Source organism: Pseudopodoces humilis, chromosome 6 (assembly GCF_049639895.1).
Source record: "Pseudopodoces humilis isolate 2021_Gansu_Grassland_sample_001 chromosome 6, ASM4963989v1, whole genome shotgun sequence".
In the NCBI taxonomy this organism is placed as follows: domain Eukaryota; kingdom Metazoa; phylum Chordata; class Aves; order Passeriformes; family Paridae; genus Pseudopodoces; species Pseudopodoces humilis.
In genome coordinates, this window is record NC_142205.1 from 59,697,656 (window position 1) to 59,715,491 (window position 17,836).

The 17,836-nt window shown below is 42.5% G+C and overlaps 2 protein-coding genes across 3 annotated transcripts in view; both read right to left on the reverse strand.

Annotated features, from left to right (window-relative positions):
- PKD2 (polycystin 2, transient receptor potential cation channel) overlaps window positions 1-12,852 on the reverse strand; it is a 29,685-nt gene extending 16,833 nt beyond the window's left edge. Inside the window, exons 1-8 of the mRNA XM_014254807.2 lie at window positions 12,450-12,852; window positions 6,902-7,015; window positions 4,530-4,663; window positions 3,922-4,172; window positions 3,433-3,657; window positions 2,660-2,888; window positions 1,013-1,183; window positions 424-605 (exon numbers count right to left, since the gene is read on the reverse strand). Of these exons, the coding sequence (XP_014110282.2) occupies window positions 424-605; window positions 1,013-1,183; window positions 2,660-2,888; window positions 3,433-3,657; window positions 3,922-4,172; window positions 4,530-4,663; window positions 6,902-7,015; window positions 12,450-12,852 (1,709 nt within the window). The remainder of the gene's footprint in view (window positions 1-423; window positions 606-1,012; window positions 1,184-2,659; window positions 2,889-3,432; window positions 3,658-3,921; window positions 4,173-4,529; window positions 4,664-6,901; window positions 7,016-12,449) is intronic.
- Window positions 12,853-13,215: 363 nt separating this feature from the next.
- SPP1 (secreted phosphoprotein 1) lies at window positions 13,216-17,619 on the reverse strand. Of its 2 annotated transcripts, none has more exons than XM_014254752.2 (7): window positions 17,468-17,619; window positions 16,183-16,249; window positions 16,033-16,083; window positions 15,032-15,136; window positions 14,853-14,897; window positions 14,329-14,424; window positions 13,216-13,890 (listed from the first exon to the last, which is right to left on the reverse strand). In XM_014254752.2, the coding sequence occupies exons 2-7, from the start codon at window positions 16,234-16,236 to the stop codon at window positions 13,456-13,458; spliced, it is 786 nt and encodes a 261-aa protein (XP_014110227.2). In that variant the 5' UTR covers window positions 16,237-16,249; window positions 17,468-17,619; the 3' UTR covers window positions 13,216-13,455. The 2 variants fall into 2 exon arrangements, with proteins under 2 accessions (XP_014110227.2, XP_005525683.2); XM_005525626.3 differs by having other exon boundaries at window positions 14,329-14,586.
- Window positions 17,620-17,836: the final 217 nt, after the last annotated feature.

Consider the following 17,836-nt stretch of genomic DNA (forward strand, 5'->3'; position numbering starts at 1 on the left):
ACAACACTGCCCCAGTGTAAGGGAGCAGGGGAAATCAGTGACCGAACAACTTGTTAATTGCCTCAGTTAAATCAGGTTATGTTGCACCAAATCAACCAAGGCAAGCAACTATGAACACTGTCAGGAACACAGCCTTATTATGCATTTAACATTTCAGTAAGCACTTAACCACAGAACATGGAGTCATTACTTTGTCTAGGAATGTAGCCAACTGCTGTCGTTTTTAGCTCAGTGCTCAATTTAATCTCACAGCAATAACACTGAGTTAAAAATATTATAAAAATGTGTTTTCTGTTGTTATATCAACAACAGTGCGCCTGCAGCTTATCTGCTTAGATGGATGTCACAGGATGTGCCTCTGATAAAGCAACTAATTCACCAATGCACCAAAATCTTCTTTGCATCTTTTATACCTGTACTTACATGCAGTCCTGGAAAGTGCTGAAGTCATCAAGTTGAGTGCCAAAGACAAGGTAGGCTAACTGAGCATATGCTAAGAAAATAATAAAAAACATAAAGGCAAAGCCAATGACATCTTTGACGCAGCGAGACATTGTGGTGGATAACTGGCTCATTGTTCTGTTGAAGTTAACAAATTTGAAAAGCTGTTAAAACAAAAAAGACAAAAGCTGAAAAGACATGGAAGATAATTTCTTAACATAATTATTCTCCACTCTTTTACATGAGATGTCTTACTGAACATGACTGGAGACAAAGCAATACCCAGTCAAAATACTGACTTATCATTTGAAGAATCATATAAACGTTTCTTAACATGTCTGCTGACAAAACACAAGCACTGACTATGTCTTCTAGACCTAAACAAGAGCTGACTAAACCTGTGGCAAATTACAACTTTGATTTTCATCTGCAAGAAATTACCACTGTTCTGATTTTCTCACATGACTGACTTTGAGAGATACATAAGTAAACTTCAAATAATGTGCCTCATGAAACTCAGAATACTGCTTACATTCTTATGTTAGAATAAGGATATATGTCTTGGAACTACCTTAATCCACACAAAAAACACAGTGACTGCAGCAATGTTGTTGAACTGCATTTGCCAATATGCCAAGGGTTCAAAATTGGGGAATGAGTTCTGATCTTCCAGCAACTTCTTCAGGAGCATATCAACAGTTGATGTCCTATAGATGCTAATTCCTATAGCTACCACAGACAGCTGAGGACAAAAGAAATACACAAATTTACAAAAGGTGATTAGGGTTTTAAAACAATTTGTTTGAGACACTTATGTCAGATAAAGCTAAGATATGAGGAACTTCATGCATTTCACAGTAAAATCATTATAGTCCTGGACTACAGAAAAATGGTCTGGGAGTAAGAAATGTAGTAGTCATTTCCTTGCCACAGGTGAAAAACGAGATGACAGTGACACCTAGCAGGATTAGAGAAGTGATGCTGTCACAGAGAAGAAAATATAAGGGAATATAACAACTCAGAGAAAGGTGAAAAAGAACACAGAGCAGAAAGACAGCAGTAGCCAAAAAGGTACAACAGTTTCTCCAGGGCACAGACTGAGCAGTATTGCCCAGAATAACCAATAGCAGAGAAGCTGCAGTTTTACCATAGAGCTTTCTTGCTTTGACTTCTGCAAATGTACTGTCCATCACTGTAAGTGAACACTTCACCACATATAGAGTCATAAGTACATAATCCTACATTTAAGCAATGCCCCTCAGGCAAGGTATAAACATAGAACACTTCTTGTGTGAACTGAATTTTACACTCACACTTGAATAGTCTTCACTGACTGTAACAGCAAAGCATCTTATCCCTGCCCAACCATTAAGTGTGAAAAACAGCACACAGTTCATGCAAACATCCTCCTAAGCAGACCTTCATTTACAAAGTACTGTGATGCAAATATAATTTCCCTGGATTACAAATACTGGCTTCAAGACTTGAAACCTTTGATTTATCCAAGCCTAAAGATACAAAATGATGTGGGACTGGAACTTTCTGGCTTTGTATACTTTCGGTAAGCACAGCTTAATCTGAGTCCAGAGAGTATTATATTATGCAGGTTGATATCCAAAGCTCATATTTTCTGGTGCACTAAGATTACTGATGTGCAACACTGTCCATTTAACCTAGACACCTCCTAGCACTCTACAATTCTGAGGCACTTCTTCAAACTTGGTATTAGCTGGGGAGTATTTAATACCACAATAAATCTCTTTGGGGTTCTTTGCAAACATATTCAAATCCCAGTCCCATTACTTGAAATGCAAATCACTTATTTAAAGCAGATTATTTTCTTACTTGAAAGCCAGTGCAATAGTCTGTACCAGATATGTAGAAGAGAGGGCAACTTTGTCACCTCTAATAAAAGTTAAGCCTCTGTAAACAAAAACTGTGAAAAAGCATGATGGAAAAATACTCTAACTTTGCACCAGGTTGAAACTACTGAAGACAGAACAACCACCTTTGCAAAACGTACCAACATTGCATAGACTAAAATTGTCTTATTCAGACTGAATAGCCTAACAGTCTGTAAATCATCTACAGTCTAAAAATCATCCTTCCTATTGATGGTCCTATACCTTAAAACCACAATAGGAACATCAAGTAATTAATGTCTCACACAAAGTGCACTTTAGAAAGCAATTTTAGCCTGATTACTAAGGTTACTTACCACAATGATAAGGATATCAAGGCAATTCCAAAGACTTCTGAAGTAGCGCAGTCTATGAATGCGAATTTCTAAGACCTCCTCCACCATATAATACAGAACAAAAAGACAGAAGGACATTTCACAGGCCGCCAGGAAAAAATCAAAAGTGGAGATGTAATGAAGCAGCCTCACAGGCTGAAACTGCCAAGATGTAACCAGGCCTCCAGTGGCTGGAAACTCCACTAGCAACCTGCATTTAAAAAAAGGCAAAGAAAAAAAGAATTTAATTTAACCAGAATGGATGAAAACCACTACTGAAAGACACTTGGGTTTATTTGTATTATTATCTAAGTAATAGAAATAAACCCACATATGATTCAGAGAAGACACCACACAAAAGTTGTAAACATGACCACATTCAATTTTGACTAAAATTCAAAGCCTTTCAGGAACAGCGAGGAAACAGAGACAGAAAGGTTTGTTTTCATCTGTGACTGTTTCATGCTGTCTAAACCAAAGGCTGATGCTCTATACCCATGTATTTATTTGAGTAAGTCAATTCTCTAGAGAGGTCTCCTGCAAACTGCACCTAAGGTGCTGTGGCACCAGGAAAACCAGGACAGACTCCATGAGGAGTCTCACTTCTTTGACAGGGAGGCACAGAACTTCAGTTGTCTGTCCTCTTTATACAAAAAACACACTTACCTATGTCCCCAAAACAAAGCCATCACAAGAAAACCCCAAGTATACAACCCACACTGTGCAACTGAACACTGTTGTGGTTTTGTTCATACTTGACCACGCAGAATAGGTTGATGTTTGCATTGTACACAGAGAAATCAATGAAGGCTGCTCTGGTCCCTCTGTCCAGCCACAGGTTCTTCTTCAGGCTTGCAATCTGCAGAGCTGTCACTTCTCTGGTCCTCGAGAGGTCTTGGTAATAACCAGCCCCACTGTATGTGGCAATCAAGCCCCAGTGGCTGCTCCCATTCAAATCCTTCTCACTGGTGTATGTCCAGCTAGTTCAGAAGTGAAAGAGAGCACATTGGTCTTTCCACCTTCAACTTATAATCAGCAAAACAGACACCAACAAAACCTGACCACAAATCATGTATTAGTTACTTAAATGTGCTTTAATTCAATGTGTGCTTGCTACAAAGTTTTGATGTAACCCCTGAGAAAAAAGTTACAAAGTTCCTTTGACCAACACCATAAAATTATGATAAAAAGATGGGTCACAAGTATATTAAAAAGGAGTATTTATCTACAGGAATGCTACATACGCAGTTCCATTCTGGAGTCCAAAAGGAGCAGTATCTTCATTAGCTACAGAATAGACATCATAGCAGTCTTTGATTTCATCCTTTAAATCTTCAGGTATGGAGCATGAACCATTTCTGACTTTCAGTTGCCGAATGCGAGGCACCCCTAGGAGCAGGTTCTCATAATAAATGAAGCTTTTGTTTTCTGCCATAGTTTCGTTGTTGTACCACATCTCCCAGTAAAGACCATCCAGCAGAGGGCCTTCTGTGAACTGGGGAGGATGACAGAATTTTAGTTTGCATGTTTCCAGCCCTGTTTTTGTAGATCTTCATTCCACAGAAGTGTTAGAATTGCAGTTAATAATTTTTCTGACAGAAAACTTTACTATTACCTGTCCCCCAAAGACATCCCATAAACTTGCCCAACCCTGCCTCACCAACATTATTTGAGTTCCAAATTTTCACATATTAAAGGCCACTTTGTTCCACAGCTTTGACATTGTGCACATAGATCTTCACGCACAAGCCTGACCACATTAGGAAATAAGATCCTGCAGATTAAATTTACAGCTCCTGACAGAACCAGTGAACCACAGTAGCAGAGATATGAAAACCTGGGTTTAGATTACCTTCCAGAAGTCATCCATTGAGGACAAAGTTTTGAAATCAGTTCTCTCCGTTTTTGACACAGGTGTTTCCAGGAAGAGCTGTGACATAACCCTTGTATAATAGTACATACTGGAACTCACTGTCCCATAAGTCACTGCAGAAGATTTGGTAAGCAGTGAGAGATAAAGGAATGAGGGAAAAAAAAAAAAAAAGTTAATTTATTTGTTTTGGATACATTAGGTTGTATTTGTATGGATTTTGCAGTGGAATTAAGCTCCAAAACAAAATCCACACAAAGCAGAATTTTATCTGTCAACGGTGGTTAAAATACGAAAAGGAGTGAAAGTAGACTGATCAATCAATTTAAAATACTCTCTTCTCCTTCCCACACCTCATTCTATTATTAATTCTTCTTTCAAAGAAAACAAAGGCACAGTTCAGCAGCCTGAAGAGAGGCAAAAAACGTAGTGCCTTTTTAGGTGGCTTGTGCTGTCCAAGGCATGCATGGAGAACTGGCACAGATGGCACCAAGACGTCAGGACAACTGCTCTGCTTGAGCAGGTAATGACAGTCAACCAGGATACAGCAGGGCACTGGGAATGGATAAGGCAATGAACCTCCAGCACAGATGTGCAGTGCCTTTAAGAGAAACTCCCCACAGAAAATAAATTACTGTTACTCCTTTTCTTCACACAGGGCCAAGAATATAGCTGAGGGGCACAGAGCATAAATTATAAAATTATGTACAAAACTAAGATGGGTTGCAGAAATAGTTTCTGGCATGGTTATTGTTACCACCTGTAAATACTTGAACCACTCTATAGCTAAAACTCAGAGCAGTCTGAAAGATTAGGTCTACACTGAGCAATCACTGTCAGTTTTGGCAATTTTATAAAACTTATAAATTTTTTGTTTCGCATAACAACTGGAGAGCGAAAACTATTTTCAATAGACTTCTTCTGTGCACATGGAATATATCACATGACTGTGCAGTATCTGGATTCTCTCTAAACATGTACTCCCTAAACCACAAGAGAACAAGAAATGCCCACAGAATTTAGCCTGCACTGGGAAGCACTCTCCTAGGGCATGCCAAGCTGACCTACAGTTATTGCTTATGTGAAAAATACAAAGTTAAAAAATAATAATACTTAAAAAATACTAATGAGTTAGCAATATCTCTAGATACTTAACACACTACATTTTTCCTTTATTCTGTTAGCAAAAATCTTTTTCTGTAGCAAAACAAATAGCTAACAGCCTGTTAAGAGTCAAATTTCTCCTGCTGAAACAAATTTCACTTTAAGGCAGACCCCTCACTGCTACACTTCTGGTGGTAGTGTGCCAGCCACAAGCAGCCTTGCACTGCTTTGTTCATAAACCTGCTCTAAGCATTCTTAAATGACTCACGAAGGAAAAAACAATGATATTTAATAGATAAACATGCCTGCAGTACAACATCAAAACAGTTGTGTCAATGGTATAAAATTTGGGCTTTTTAGTAATTCTGCTGCATTCAAGCAGAGCAGACTTGCTGTCAGAGACAATGCATTCTACCAACGTAATTTTGCCTTTGCTTGTGCACTCCAAGATTCCCTCACACAAAAATCTGAAACATCACCTTGTTGTATTACAATTGATCATAAACGGCAACTCAAGTGTCACCAACATTCCAGCCCTCTAGGGCAGAACTGCCCACACTAAAAACTGGAGACTTGAAACATACTGGCTTTCTAAAGATACACTAACTTAATCTACACATTTTGTTGTGTAGGTTTTCTCCCTAGCAAACGAATTTTGGTTTGAGGTTTATTCCCTAGCAAAAAAATACAGTAGATATTTTGTAACTCCACAAGAAGTTCTTTCTTGCATTGTAAACTGAATGTTTCTCTGTTCTGTGTTCTTTAGTGTCATGATACTTCATATGGTAACAAGACAACAAATGGCAAAAACCACAGTAGTCTCCAGGTGTGATCTGTACATAACCTTGCTGATGAACTTCAAATGTGGTGATTTATTTCAATTATTTGTTCAAGATGACTAAGTCCTCCTCTTCATATTTATCATTTCTGCTCAATGATTTCAGTAAGTGTAGCAGAAGTATTACACTGCAATGCGCTACTACAATAAAAAAATGCTCTCTAAAAACAAAGAACCAGTATATTACCATCCTGCCTAAAGATTCTAAACTTCTTAAGGCACAGAAAGTTGCAGTATTTTCAGTCTCAAGCAAGAGTCTCAAGTCCATGTGCAGGAAAAAGAGAAATATTTGATTCCAAGTATTTACCTAGCCACCTGCCCATTAATTTTTCTCCCACATCAAACAACCTTCATTCTGGAATCACAAGCAGGGAGTAGAGGACTGGAAGCTCTGGTACTGAACAGTACTTACAGACACACAGTACCACGAGGAAAACCACGTATGTGATCAGCTCCCGTAAAACACTTTTCAAGTACCGCTCTCTGCTGGTGTTGCTCTCTTCCATAAGTCTTGTACCCCACAGACCTCAAAAGGAAAAAGATATATATAATGATGTGCACAGATGTCTGGTACAGATATACAAGCAACATAGTAAGTGGTGTTGAAAGCTTAACCTTTGTCATTGCTGCAGGTTCTTCTATGGATTTTAAACTGGTCTAAGTTTAAGCAAGAGGAGCTTCATTCATAGACAGAATGGGGCCTGAGGCAGTATCAGCTATCAGTGAGATACCATAATAAGGCAGAAACAGCTCAGCAGAACTCTAACAGAATCTGTGGAAGATTTGCAGAAGTGCTGTTGCTTAGAACCACATGGTATAAAAACAGATACAAGGATACAGAGACATGCACAGACAGCCATCCTTTAAGAAACAGAAGCGCAGTGCTTTGGTATTTTTACTTTTAAACATGAAAATGAAAATGCACATTTGTTATATGCTGGTCATGGGCTGGAGACCATGAAACCACGAACTCGAGTCCTCTTGATCATCAGACAAAATAGCCTATTTTATTGTCCAGAAATTACTTATATAGTTGGTTCAAAATTCCCAGGCTTAGATAGCTATTGGCTGGGATCTCTCTCCACCCAGATCTCTGGCTAGTGTTGTGCTTGCAACTAAGCTCGAATGGGGATGGCTGAGGGTCTCCTGTAACTTATCCAGGGTCTTGTTCTGGCATGAACTAGGCTAGCCAAATTGGATTTGTGTTATGGCCGGATTCACGTTGTCCAGTCCAGGCCAGCTGTACTGTGACAATATTGTGACACACATTTATTATTGAGCCTTTAGGAGCAGTCTTAATTTTCTACATGAAAGGAAGATACATGAGTCAAACATTTTTAAAACACCAAATCATAACCTTCCCCATCTAGACAGGCAAGAGACACAGCAGGGATGTTGTGAGCATGGTTTCTTTCCCTGCACAACAAAGAGCTATGAATTAAACATCAGTAGGAGCCTAAATGAGCAACTGCTGTCCAGTGTAGCTGTCAACTTGAGCAACTGCATCAGTTGAACTGTTTCTGCCTGTTCTTCACTTCATATAATGCTTGACATTATATGATTATAATATATTCATATATGTCCCAAAAAGATAGGGAGAGAAGCTATCAAACTTCGGTGATACCTTCCAAATGGGTAACAGAAAAGCAAAAGGATCATTTAAATGGAGTCTCTAAAAGGAACGACCACCTTGAAACAAAATGGTGTTAGCAACCACCATCTTTATTTCCTATCCCTAGTACAGAAAGAAAAAAGCTAGGAACAACTGCTGATGCTCAGACTGTTCCCTTCATGGAGCTTCTCTTCATTTAAACCAAAAGCAAGGCAATTTGACCTTAGTTTCTGATGAGAGAAAAAGCATTTAGAACTAAAAATTTACTCCTACAGAACTGCAGTAAACTTCCATCCTTTTCAGGTGTTTTAAACAGCCAACCTTTCAAAACATCCTTTATATTCTCAGTAGATGGAAATGTAGTAACCTCAGACTCCCTAAGAAAAATCTTGGATCCATCAAACATACCACAGTAATTTGAAATGGAACAGTAACAAGGGATAGCCAAAACACATTATAAAGCTGACAATGAAGCATGAGTTCAGTCAATCTGCAACCACTGCTGTAAGACAAAGGGCTAAGCTGCCTGCTGCAGATCTTTGTTTATTAACAGAGATGTGAATAAAGAAGCTCTTCCTTCTACCTGCATAAATGAGAAAAAAAAAAATGTGTTAGATGTTTCTTGAAGCCTTTCAGCTACCACATTTTAAAGTTGTGACATAAACTTGGAAACGTCTCTTGCATAGGCTCAGCATGCACTAACGGTTTTAGCATTAATCTCTGCTCACATGGCCTAATTAGTAACTTAGGGCCTTCCCTAGTGCCAGTCTCCAAACAAGAGAGCTTTTTAAAGCTGTTCTTTAAGGTCAAGTTTGAAAATGTGCAGATAAAGACTGCAACTTTACTACACTGAATGCCAAATCCTCCCCATTAGGTCATTCTTGAAGACAAAAACACAAATTCAAGAACATTTACAGAGTCACTAATAATAATAAAAATTCAACAACTTCAGCCCCTAGAGCAACACTACATTGCACTAGCAACCCTCATAATAAAGGCAGAAAAACATTATGGAAGAGAGGAAGAAAAGGCTGGAAAAGCCAGTGAGCTAAGCTGGTGAGAAAGCCAAGTCCTGGCTGTCAGCACATTACTCACCAATAAGAAATGTGGTGAGCAGAAGCAGAAAGCTTCCAAACTCAAACTCTGTCATATTAGACTATTGTTAGGAGTCAAGTCAGCAAAGAACAGAAAGTTACAGCAAAGAAAAAGCCCAACCAAACAGCACCAGGGATCATTCAATTATCTTTGTGCTAAATGAACAATGAATTTCCCCATCAGCTAGCTTGGAGCTTTCATTAGCTGCTACAATTTTGCAATATACATATATTATTCCCTTTTTTCCCTTATTAGAATATTGATTCAGATGCATTGAACTTAGTAGAGGTAAGCAGTGCTGGATTTGACATCTGCTGCAAGCAACAAGACTTCTGTTTTCTTATACACATTTGCTACTCATCAAGTTTTCGACAGAATCTGTGTACGTTTATCAAATAAATCTGCAACTAACAGTTGCTCATACTCATTCTGTATGTAGCAGTCTTCATGAAAGTAACAATTAATAAGTGACTGGGAAGAGTATTTTGTAACTTCATTTAACAATAACTAAGAAAACCTTCCAAGAAATGCCTAGCACAAATCAACGATGACACACATGAGGACACGGCCGCACTGGGTGACCAAGTACAGCTCTACAGGGCAGGATTACCTTTCCAGGCTGGCTCTGGAAACACACCTTGTTTTTACCCTTCAAAACTTCTGGTAACTTCCTCCTTAACAGAGTAGAATAGTCAGCCCCTCTTCTCCTTTCAGCATCTGGGATATTTGCTGAAGAGATCTGTAAAACTAGAGGAACTAAAGGCACTTCAGAGACACCCATGTTAGAATCTGAACAGAATCCACATAAAGAAGAACCTAAAATACTGATAGTCCGAAGTAGCTGATTTTCTGTTTACTTAGTAACTATTGTTACAGTTTGCCCAACAGTTGTATTTACTAAATCCTAATAATTTAAATCCACTCTGCATTTTTCTTTCATAACTCAAAGCAAGTAAAGTGCAAGCTGTCATTGAACATCCTTCAATACTGAGAGGCACCTTTTTTGCCATGGTGACACTGTCATTTGTGATATCCAAAGGATTATTCCCTCTTGTTGAATTCTGTCTACTGAGATGGAATTTCATTAAATAAATCTATGCCAACCTTCCAGTAGTCCTTGAAATAACTCTGAATGCAACATTTTCCAGTCTTCAGAGATCCTCATGGATATCCATGGAATGTCAAAAGAACTGTGGAGTATTCTTTCCAATAGTAAACATTCAGTTATCCTTCAAGTGCCCTATAATAATATCAGCCTTGCAGTCAGCCCTTTAAACTGTGCAGCACAGGGATCACATTCTTCAGAGGAGGTGTTACCTATTCCACAGCAAGTACAGTGCCCTGCAGCACCTCCACAGCATCACAGTCTCATCCACATTTATTGTGCCCAGGAATTTATGACAATATTCTCATCAAAGAGCCAGAAAAGGATCTGTCGACTACAGTAACTTCAGCTACACTTGACCTCTATAGGAGGTCAGGAATCAACAGAAACTGTTTTGAGTACCACTGCACAAATCACAACAGAGATGGAACAGGAGCGACATGTGCCAGGTCACCACTAAGTCACTCTCATACTCATATACAAACACTGCTGTTTTTCGCCACAGTTAAAAACATACACAGGAGGTTCCTTCTTGGCAACAACTAAGATGAAGGGGGCATCTGAATTTACATAAAATATTTTATAAAAGGACTCAACTTTCTCCATGTGAAGCAGCTCTTTTCCTAGGCAATTACATATCTCAGCAACAGACTAAAGCAAACACACCACTGGAGACTCCAAATAGAGCAGTGCCAATTCACGCACAACACAATTATTCCTGGTAGTTTTTTCCTGGTTATTCTATTTTCTTGTTATGAAGTGACTTGGGTCATTAAACATGGTCCAAATAAAATCTGCTAAAAAGAAAGCATGCTCTATTCCATAATCTCTGCAGGTCTGACTTGCATAGCACTAAGATACTGCAGTGTTCAAGAAGGATTTATTTTGGTGCAATACAGCCAAACCCAGAGAAATCATTACAGTAAACAATCTTTGAATACACTTGAAAATCAGAGAAGGTACAAACCCTTGCTTAAAGTCAAGTTTGTTTTGATAGTTCCACCGATGCCATGGCAGCCAGTAACAGTACAATTTACCACTTCAGAAAATCCACATTTCAGGAGAAGAAGTCTTTATTTTCTAAATATGATTTGCTTTTTCTGCAGCTTTGTAACTATAAAGATTTTGCCCGACACTTAAACCAATGCTGTTTAAAATCCTCTCAGTCTGAAGGTGACATTTTGAACTTCTCTGAAAAGGAGGGTTTTTCAATGTGCTCCCACAACCTTAAATCCAAAGGACTACCCATTCAGCATTCTCTGCTGTTGTCAAATCAACCCAACAATACAAGGCCAGCTCAATAGGGAATTAATGCAGTGAATTCTGAACGACACCCAAATGTTCACTTGATGTGTGCCCAGTTTCGCTTCCAACTCTGCCCCCGGTCACCAGCTGTGTGACAACAGGCAGCAGCTCTTGACTGTCAAGGGCAGCACTTAGACACTGCACAATACTGCAGAAAAGAAAAAGTGATTCAAACACCCTCCCAGCAATCTACTCTAAGTATCCCATGCCATCCTAACCACGTCTTCTATAGAATGGGGGATGCTGAGAAAGAGAGAAGCACAAGCATTCTCCTCCAACTCTCCAAAGACCTGGTGCTGGGGCAGAAAGCCACGGTTGGAAAAGACCTCTGGAGATCATCACGTCCAACCTATGACCCAAAATCACCATGTCAACTTGACCATGGCGGCAAGTACCACATCCAGTCTTTCCTCAAACATCTCCAGAGATGGTGACTCCACCTCCTCCCTGGGCAGTCTCATTCCATTGTCACCTTCTCTGTGAAGAAATTCCTCCTAATGTCCAGCCCAAACCTCCCCTACACGGAAGTGTCTTACATGGAAAGCAGCCAGAAGTACCACCTGGGAGGCAGAGAGGTGGGGAAAAGAAGGAGCGAGTTGTGGGTGAAATCTCTGTGTGCTGGGGGACATAAACGGGACTGGGACTGGAAGATGGATGTGTACGAAGAGATGCGACACAGAGACACAGGCAAGGACGGACGGAAAAGGACACGGGCAGAGGAAAATGAGGACTACAGGCACCTACGGAGGAGAGGCTACAAACAACTCTACAGCGAGCAGGAAGCGGCACTCGCGCCTGGGGAGGCTGGTCAGGGTGTGGGGTGCGTGGCCGGGGTTCTCTCACCTCGCAGTCTCCGCGCCAGGCGCTTGGCCCAGGCTGCTCTGCGGGGCGCGGCTCCGTCTGGCGGTCCCGGGAGGCGGCCTGGCCCCTCGGCCCCTCCGCGCCCCGCCGGGCCCCGCCGCGCCCGCCGCCCCCCGCCCGCCGGGCCCCCCGCGCCGCTGCCCGGCGCCGACGCGGCTCGGCTGCCCCACTCCACGTCCATCCCCAGCACCGGCCCCGCCGGCCCAGCCGGCCCCGCCGCCGCGTCCTCCTCAGGCTCGAAGCCCGGGTTGTCCCGGCTCCAGGCCTGCCGCGAGCAGGCGGAGAGCGGCGGCGACGGCGGGCAGGAGCCGGACCGCGCGGCCTGGCCCAGCCGCTCCAGCTCCAGCTGCTCCCGCCCGCGCCGGCCGCCGCCGCCGCCCGCCATCGGCCCCGCCGCCGCCGCCCCTTTCCCGCCCTCCGCTGGAAAGCCCGGGGAACGGAGGGAGCTGTAGTCGCTCTGGCGCCCGGCGAGAGCGGTGGCCAGGACCTCCTTCCTGCCCTCCTTCTCCTCCTCCGACGCCTCCCTCCCCTCTCGAAGGCAAGCCCGGACCGCCCCTGCGGTAGCGGTGCAGGGGCCGGCGCTGGGTGTTTGGTGTCCCGCTCATCCTCGGCGAAAGTACGAGGAAGCCTCGCGAAGAGATTGCACTGGTTAACTTTGCGGGGAGCAGCGATTTCACACCATTTTAAGAAGAAGTATCAAAGCTCCCCCCGCCCTGTCCAAGCCCCAATGAACAATAACGCTGGTACAGAGGGTTGAGGTTTTATTGAAGTCCCGGTACAGCAGAACATCGCCCGGCGGCGCAGACACCGAGGGGTTCGCCCGCCGTGTCCCACAGCCTCCGCCGGCACAGCCCCAGGGGCCATGGACCGGCCCGAACCCCAAAATTCACCACGCGAACTACATTAACAAACAGTTCCCCGAAATGAAGCTACTCCCCGCTTCCCTTAGGTAAGGACTGAAAAATAAGGGGAATTTTTTTGTCTCCCTTTAAAGGGTGACTTCGTTACTTTCGATGCTGTGACGATCTTGAGAATCCTCGGCACTTTCCAGAGTTTGATTGCTGATACCGTCAGAGAGCTCAGCTGACACGCGGTCCCGACTCTCCCTGCTTTCCACACTCGGGTGGCTGTCCCCTCTCTCCTTGGTTTCCATACTCGAGAGGCTGTCCCCTCTGACACCAGACTTGCTACTGTCGCCTTCTGCCTCGTGGCTGGCGGATTTGTGCCAGCTGTCGTTTTCCAAGCTGCGGTGACGCGGATCGCTGTCCTGCTCGCTGCTGTCCCTCCCGTGGCTCTGCTCAGACCATACGCTGCTGGCGTGCTTCCTCAGGGAGCTGCGAGAAGCAGAATCCTCCCGGGAGACAGAGCGCTGGCTGTCTGCATCCATGTAGCTCTCATCTTCCTCAGTGGCATCGTAGATGAGCTGTGGTAGAGATCAGAATAAGATCAATTGTCACTCCTGAGGAACTGCCCCGTCAAGTGCTGCACTAACGCAGGCTGCTCAAAGCCTGCATGATGAACCTCTGCCTGGAGATACTCTGGTGTTCTATGGAGTTTTAGGAATCTTTCACATTATGAGACACTCTCATTTGTTCCTGGCCTCAGATTTCATGCGTGCAAGTATATTGTGACAGTGCAAACTGCAGTTTTGCACAGCTTGCAGCAACAGCAGCCCCGGTGCATTGGCAGCCATCGAGACCCCCCTGATCTGCAGTATCCAGAGAAAGGAAATGCATTTCTTCACTTATGCCTACTTTCCCCATACCAGTTTTCAAAACCACCTCCCATAAAATGCCATGTCCGTTTTCAAGTTCACTCCCCATTTCCAAGAACATGGGCATCACTGCTCGGTGCTATTTACCTTTTTGGCAGCTTTGTGAAGCTTGATAGACTTCAACAGTGTGGCTTTTGCCTTCATCCTGTAGGCCACACTGTCACCTCTGCCAGCACTATCTCCCTGGGTGAAAGGGAAAGTGGGGAATGGTTCAGTTACTGGAATGTCTGTGGGAAAACTCGTGACAACCTCTTCAGATTCATCCGTGTCATTGGAATCATTGTCATCATCATCATCATCATCATCCACATCTTCATGGCTCTTGCTTGACACATCAGGAAAGTGCTGGAAAACATTTATTACGCATCAGGCAAATGAACACAGATGTGGGAGGTACAGACTGATGTCTGTCCCATTCACCCAGGGCTTAGGCAGTGCTGAGGAGCTACGTGCCAGCATTGCACTGACTCCACCTCACACTGCCTGGAGCTTTGTTATGTTTCAGGAGAGGTTTTACTGCAAGAACCACACTTGAGAGAGGAAAACGAGAGTTGCTACACATTGGCTGCCCTGCAGCACTCAACTGACATGTTGTCCTTCAAAACACATACCAGTTGTTCTGGGACATCCACACTTTCTTCTGAAGAGTAAAGGGTCTGAAAACAACACAGAACTCAGTGTTAGTACACAAAGGCCCATACAGTAGAGCTGGTCTTAAGCACTTAATCATAACTTGTAAATCTTGGCATGGAAAGGTGCCCTGCTTTCTCTTACAGGTAGGCGCTGGTACCTGCTGAGATGATGCCAGGTCACTCTGTGGGTGCTGCTGACTCTCCTGAGACTGAGAATTCTCATGGTCGTTGTGATACCTGTGCAAGTGATGGCCCCTGGAGTCCTTCAAGAGAAAATAAAAGGGAGGGGTTAATCCTTAAAGGAACAGGCAAAGCTGCTGCAGCCCAACCTGTGTTTTCAGGCAGACGTGGCATCTGCAGTACACAGTCCTTCTGTATGGGATGTGTCATCAGCTGTTCATTGCAGTAGGAAGAGGACTCAGAACAAGCCATGATCCCAGGTGAACATGGTACCCAAAAGACAGATGTGCCTCTCTCACTGGCAGAGCCTGGGCCAGTTCAGATCAGTTTCTCCAGCTTGTTTTTATTGAGTGGAATTTGGAGTTGTATCTAACAATCATTGCTAATTCTTAGGCCCTTTCTGGAGGGTGATTTATCTCCCACATCACAAAGACTCTAAACTAAATGCAGTAGCTGATTCTCAGAGCCAAGAATTGATTTTATAAGGGTAACAGCTGGCAGTGGGTAATAAGTTAAAGAGCTAAACACAAGGCTAAATGCAGTTTGCTTACATCACTCAAAAAAAAAAAAAAAAAGGATATTGGATTAAGGTGCTCCTCCAAAACCAAATATTGTCATCGGATCCACACTAACAAATATGGGTTATAGTAATTTTGCCATACTGCTGTCCCTTTCTCTTTTTAACTATACATTTTTAATGACACATTTTTCATTATGAAAAAAAGATTTCCAGTGCTGGTCCAGAGATAGAACTAATGAAAGTCCACAACCAGGACACATGACACAGGAAAAAGTCTGTGGACATCAGTGGCTTCCTGCTTTGAAGCTGGCTCAAAACAGCCAGGTGAGGACATGTTCAGCAAGCACTGACAATCATAGAACAAGTACCAGAAAATGTGTTTTGAAGGAAAACAAACAAACAAAAACAACAAAAAAGTACTGATTGAAGAAAATTAACAGAAAGACAAAATGAGCTTACATATTTTTCTTCAGAGCTGGCAGAAATGGCATGCTGCTTGGATTGAATCACCTTGAAGGGAGAAAAGAGAAAAAACATTTATCAGTATTTCTTGCTGATGTGCAAAGGAAATGATGCAAGTGCTGGGGATGGTGTTTGTGATTTACTCACTGGCCATGCAGCAGTGATGCTGATAAGGCATAAAATCAGAATTGCCTCCTTCATGGTGATATTTTACCTAGAAAATATTTTGGAACAGTAAGTCAATGAAGTAAAATACCAAAAAAATTCTATGGGCTTTTCCTTTATCCTGGTGGGCTTCACTGTGCCAAGACCAGGTCCCTGCTATGGATTTCATTTGCCCATGCTAATTTTATTTCTTCTATCCTCCACCTCCCACCTAGCTTATAATGACTTAGCAGCTCAAAAAGCTACAAGAATTTTGAAGCTGAATGCTGTGAAGAGCTGAGCAGTGGTGAGAAAAACCACACTGAAAAGATGAAATGACTCCTGTTGTCTACTGACTTGCATAGTCAAAGGAAAAGCCCTGTGAAAGACTTATAAATACCAGCTTTGGTTTATCTTCATTCATTTAACACAATTGTTTAAAAAAAGAGGCAGGTTAAGGCAAACAATTTGTATTCTCATCAGCTGTTTTAAAACTAGTTTTTAGGGTTATTGAGTTGCTGAGTAAAGTCAGTTTATATGAACATAAACTGCTAGTATTGATTGACCTGCATTTTCCCTTCCAAAAGTTTGATCAAAATAACATGTATTTCCAAACAAGAGATTTGCTCCCATAGCTGTTCACATTGCAGCTTTAGCAATTTAATAAATAACTGATTCCTGCTGAAATTAGGAGAGCTATTTCAGTGTTTACTGACCTGTTCCCAGAATAAGGAACATCCCTGAGAATTTAAACCACTTTACTGATGAACAAGAGTCATTCACAACTTTGGTAAGTCACTGTAGGAAAAAAAGCTGCTTGGGACATTTAAAATGCATTGGTAAGGCTGGCCCTGAGACAGGACACTCTAATAGAAGTATTGCTATTTCAAGTTTTACAGAGAAGTGTGACTGTCCCATCCACTCAGGATTGTGCAGCACAAACAATGAGCCTGCCAGGAGAAACAAGGACACTGCCAGGTAGTGGTCACAGGGAAGAGGAAGAAAGCTTTCTCTGTTCAAATACCAGCTCTCAGCTTCTAGTGCATGGTTCATTGTCAGGGTTTTCAGAAACCTTCTCCCAACATCTAACAGCACACAAATTTAAAATTGTGATGATGTGTAATACCTGTTATTGCTAAAGTAACCTTGCTCCTATAAAAACACACATTTTTCCACAGAGAAATATCAAACTTCCCTGCCCTGTGAAGCAGTTTTCAAAGATCTGCTCAGTGTTTCCTAGGCTAAAGCTGCAGATGGATTGGCACATCAGGTAAAAAAAATAAATTACCTTTTCTGGTGCTGAAGGAGTCAACCACGACAAGAGTACTCTTAGTGATCCCAGCAGTAGCTCCAGCCAGTTGGGTCCCAGCAGCTCTGGCTTTCTCCCCTCGTCCCCTGCTGTCTGACATCTCTGAGCTCTGGGAATTTAAACCCTGTCCCACGCACAGCCACCAATCCTCATGTGGCAGAAAAAGATGAGGTCATGAGGCTCCTGGCCACTGTCCTGCCCACGTTCTCCTACACTTCCTCTTTGGCTTTGTGGCTTTGGAAGCAAACAAAAACCATTCTAAGGTTAAAACATTACTTATGGGCAAGATCATTAACCAGCAGGTCCGTTGAATACACAGTGTTTGGTATAGTGTAGGAGGGCATGTCT

Excerpts from the sequence above, each read along its gene's own strand:
- SPP1 (XM_005525626.3), bottom strand. The coding sequence starts at position 16,236 with ATGAAGGAGGCAATTCTGATTTTATGCCTTATCAGCATCACTGCTGCA. Across the intron at positions 14,587-14,852 it reads TGGATGTCCCAGAACAACTG|CACTTTCCTGATGTGTCAAG; the intron begins GTATGTGTTTTG and ends AATGTTTTCCAG. Across the intron at positions 13,891-14,328 it reads TTCACAAAGCTGCCAAAAAG|CTCATCTACGATGCCACTGA; the intron begins GTAAATAGCACC and ends TCTCTACCACAG.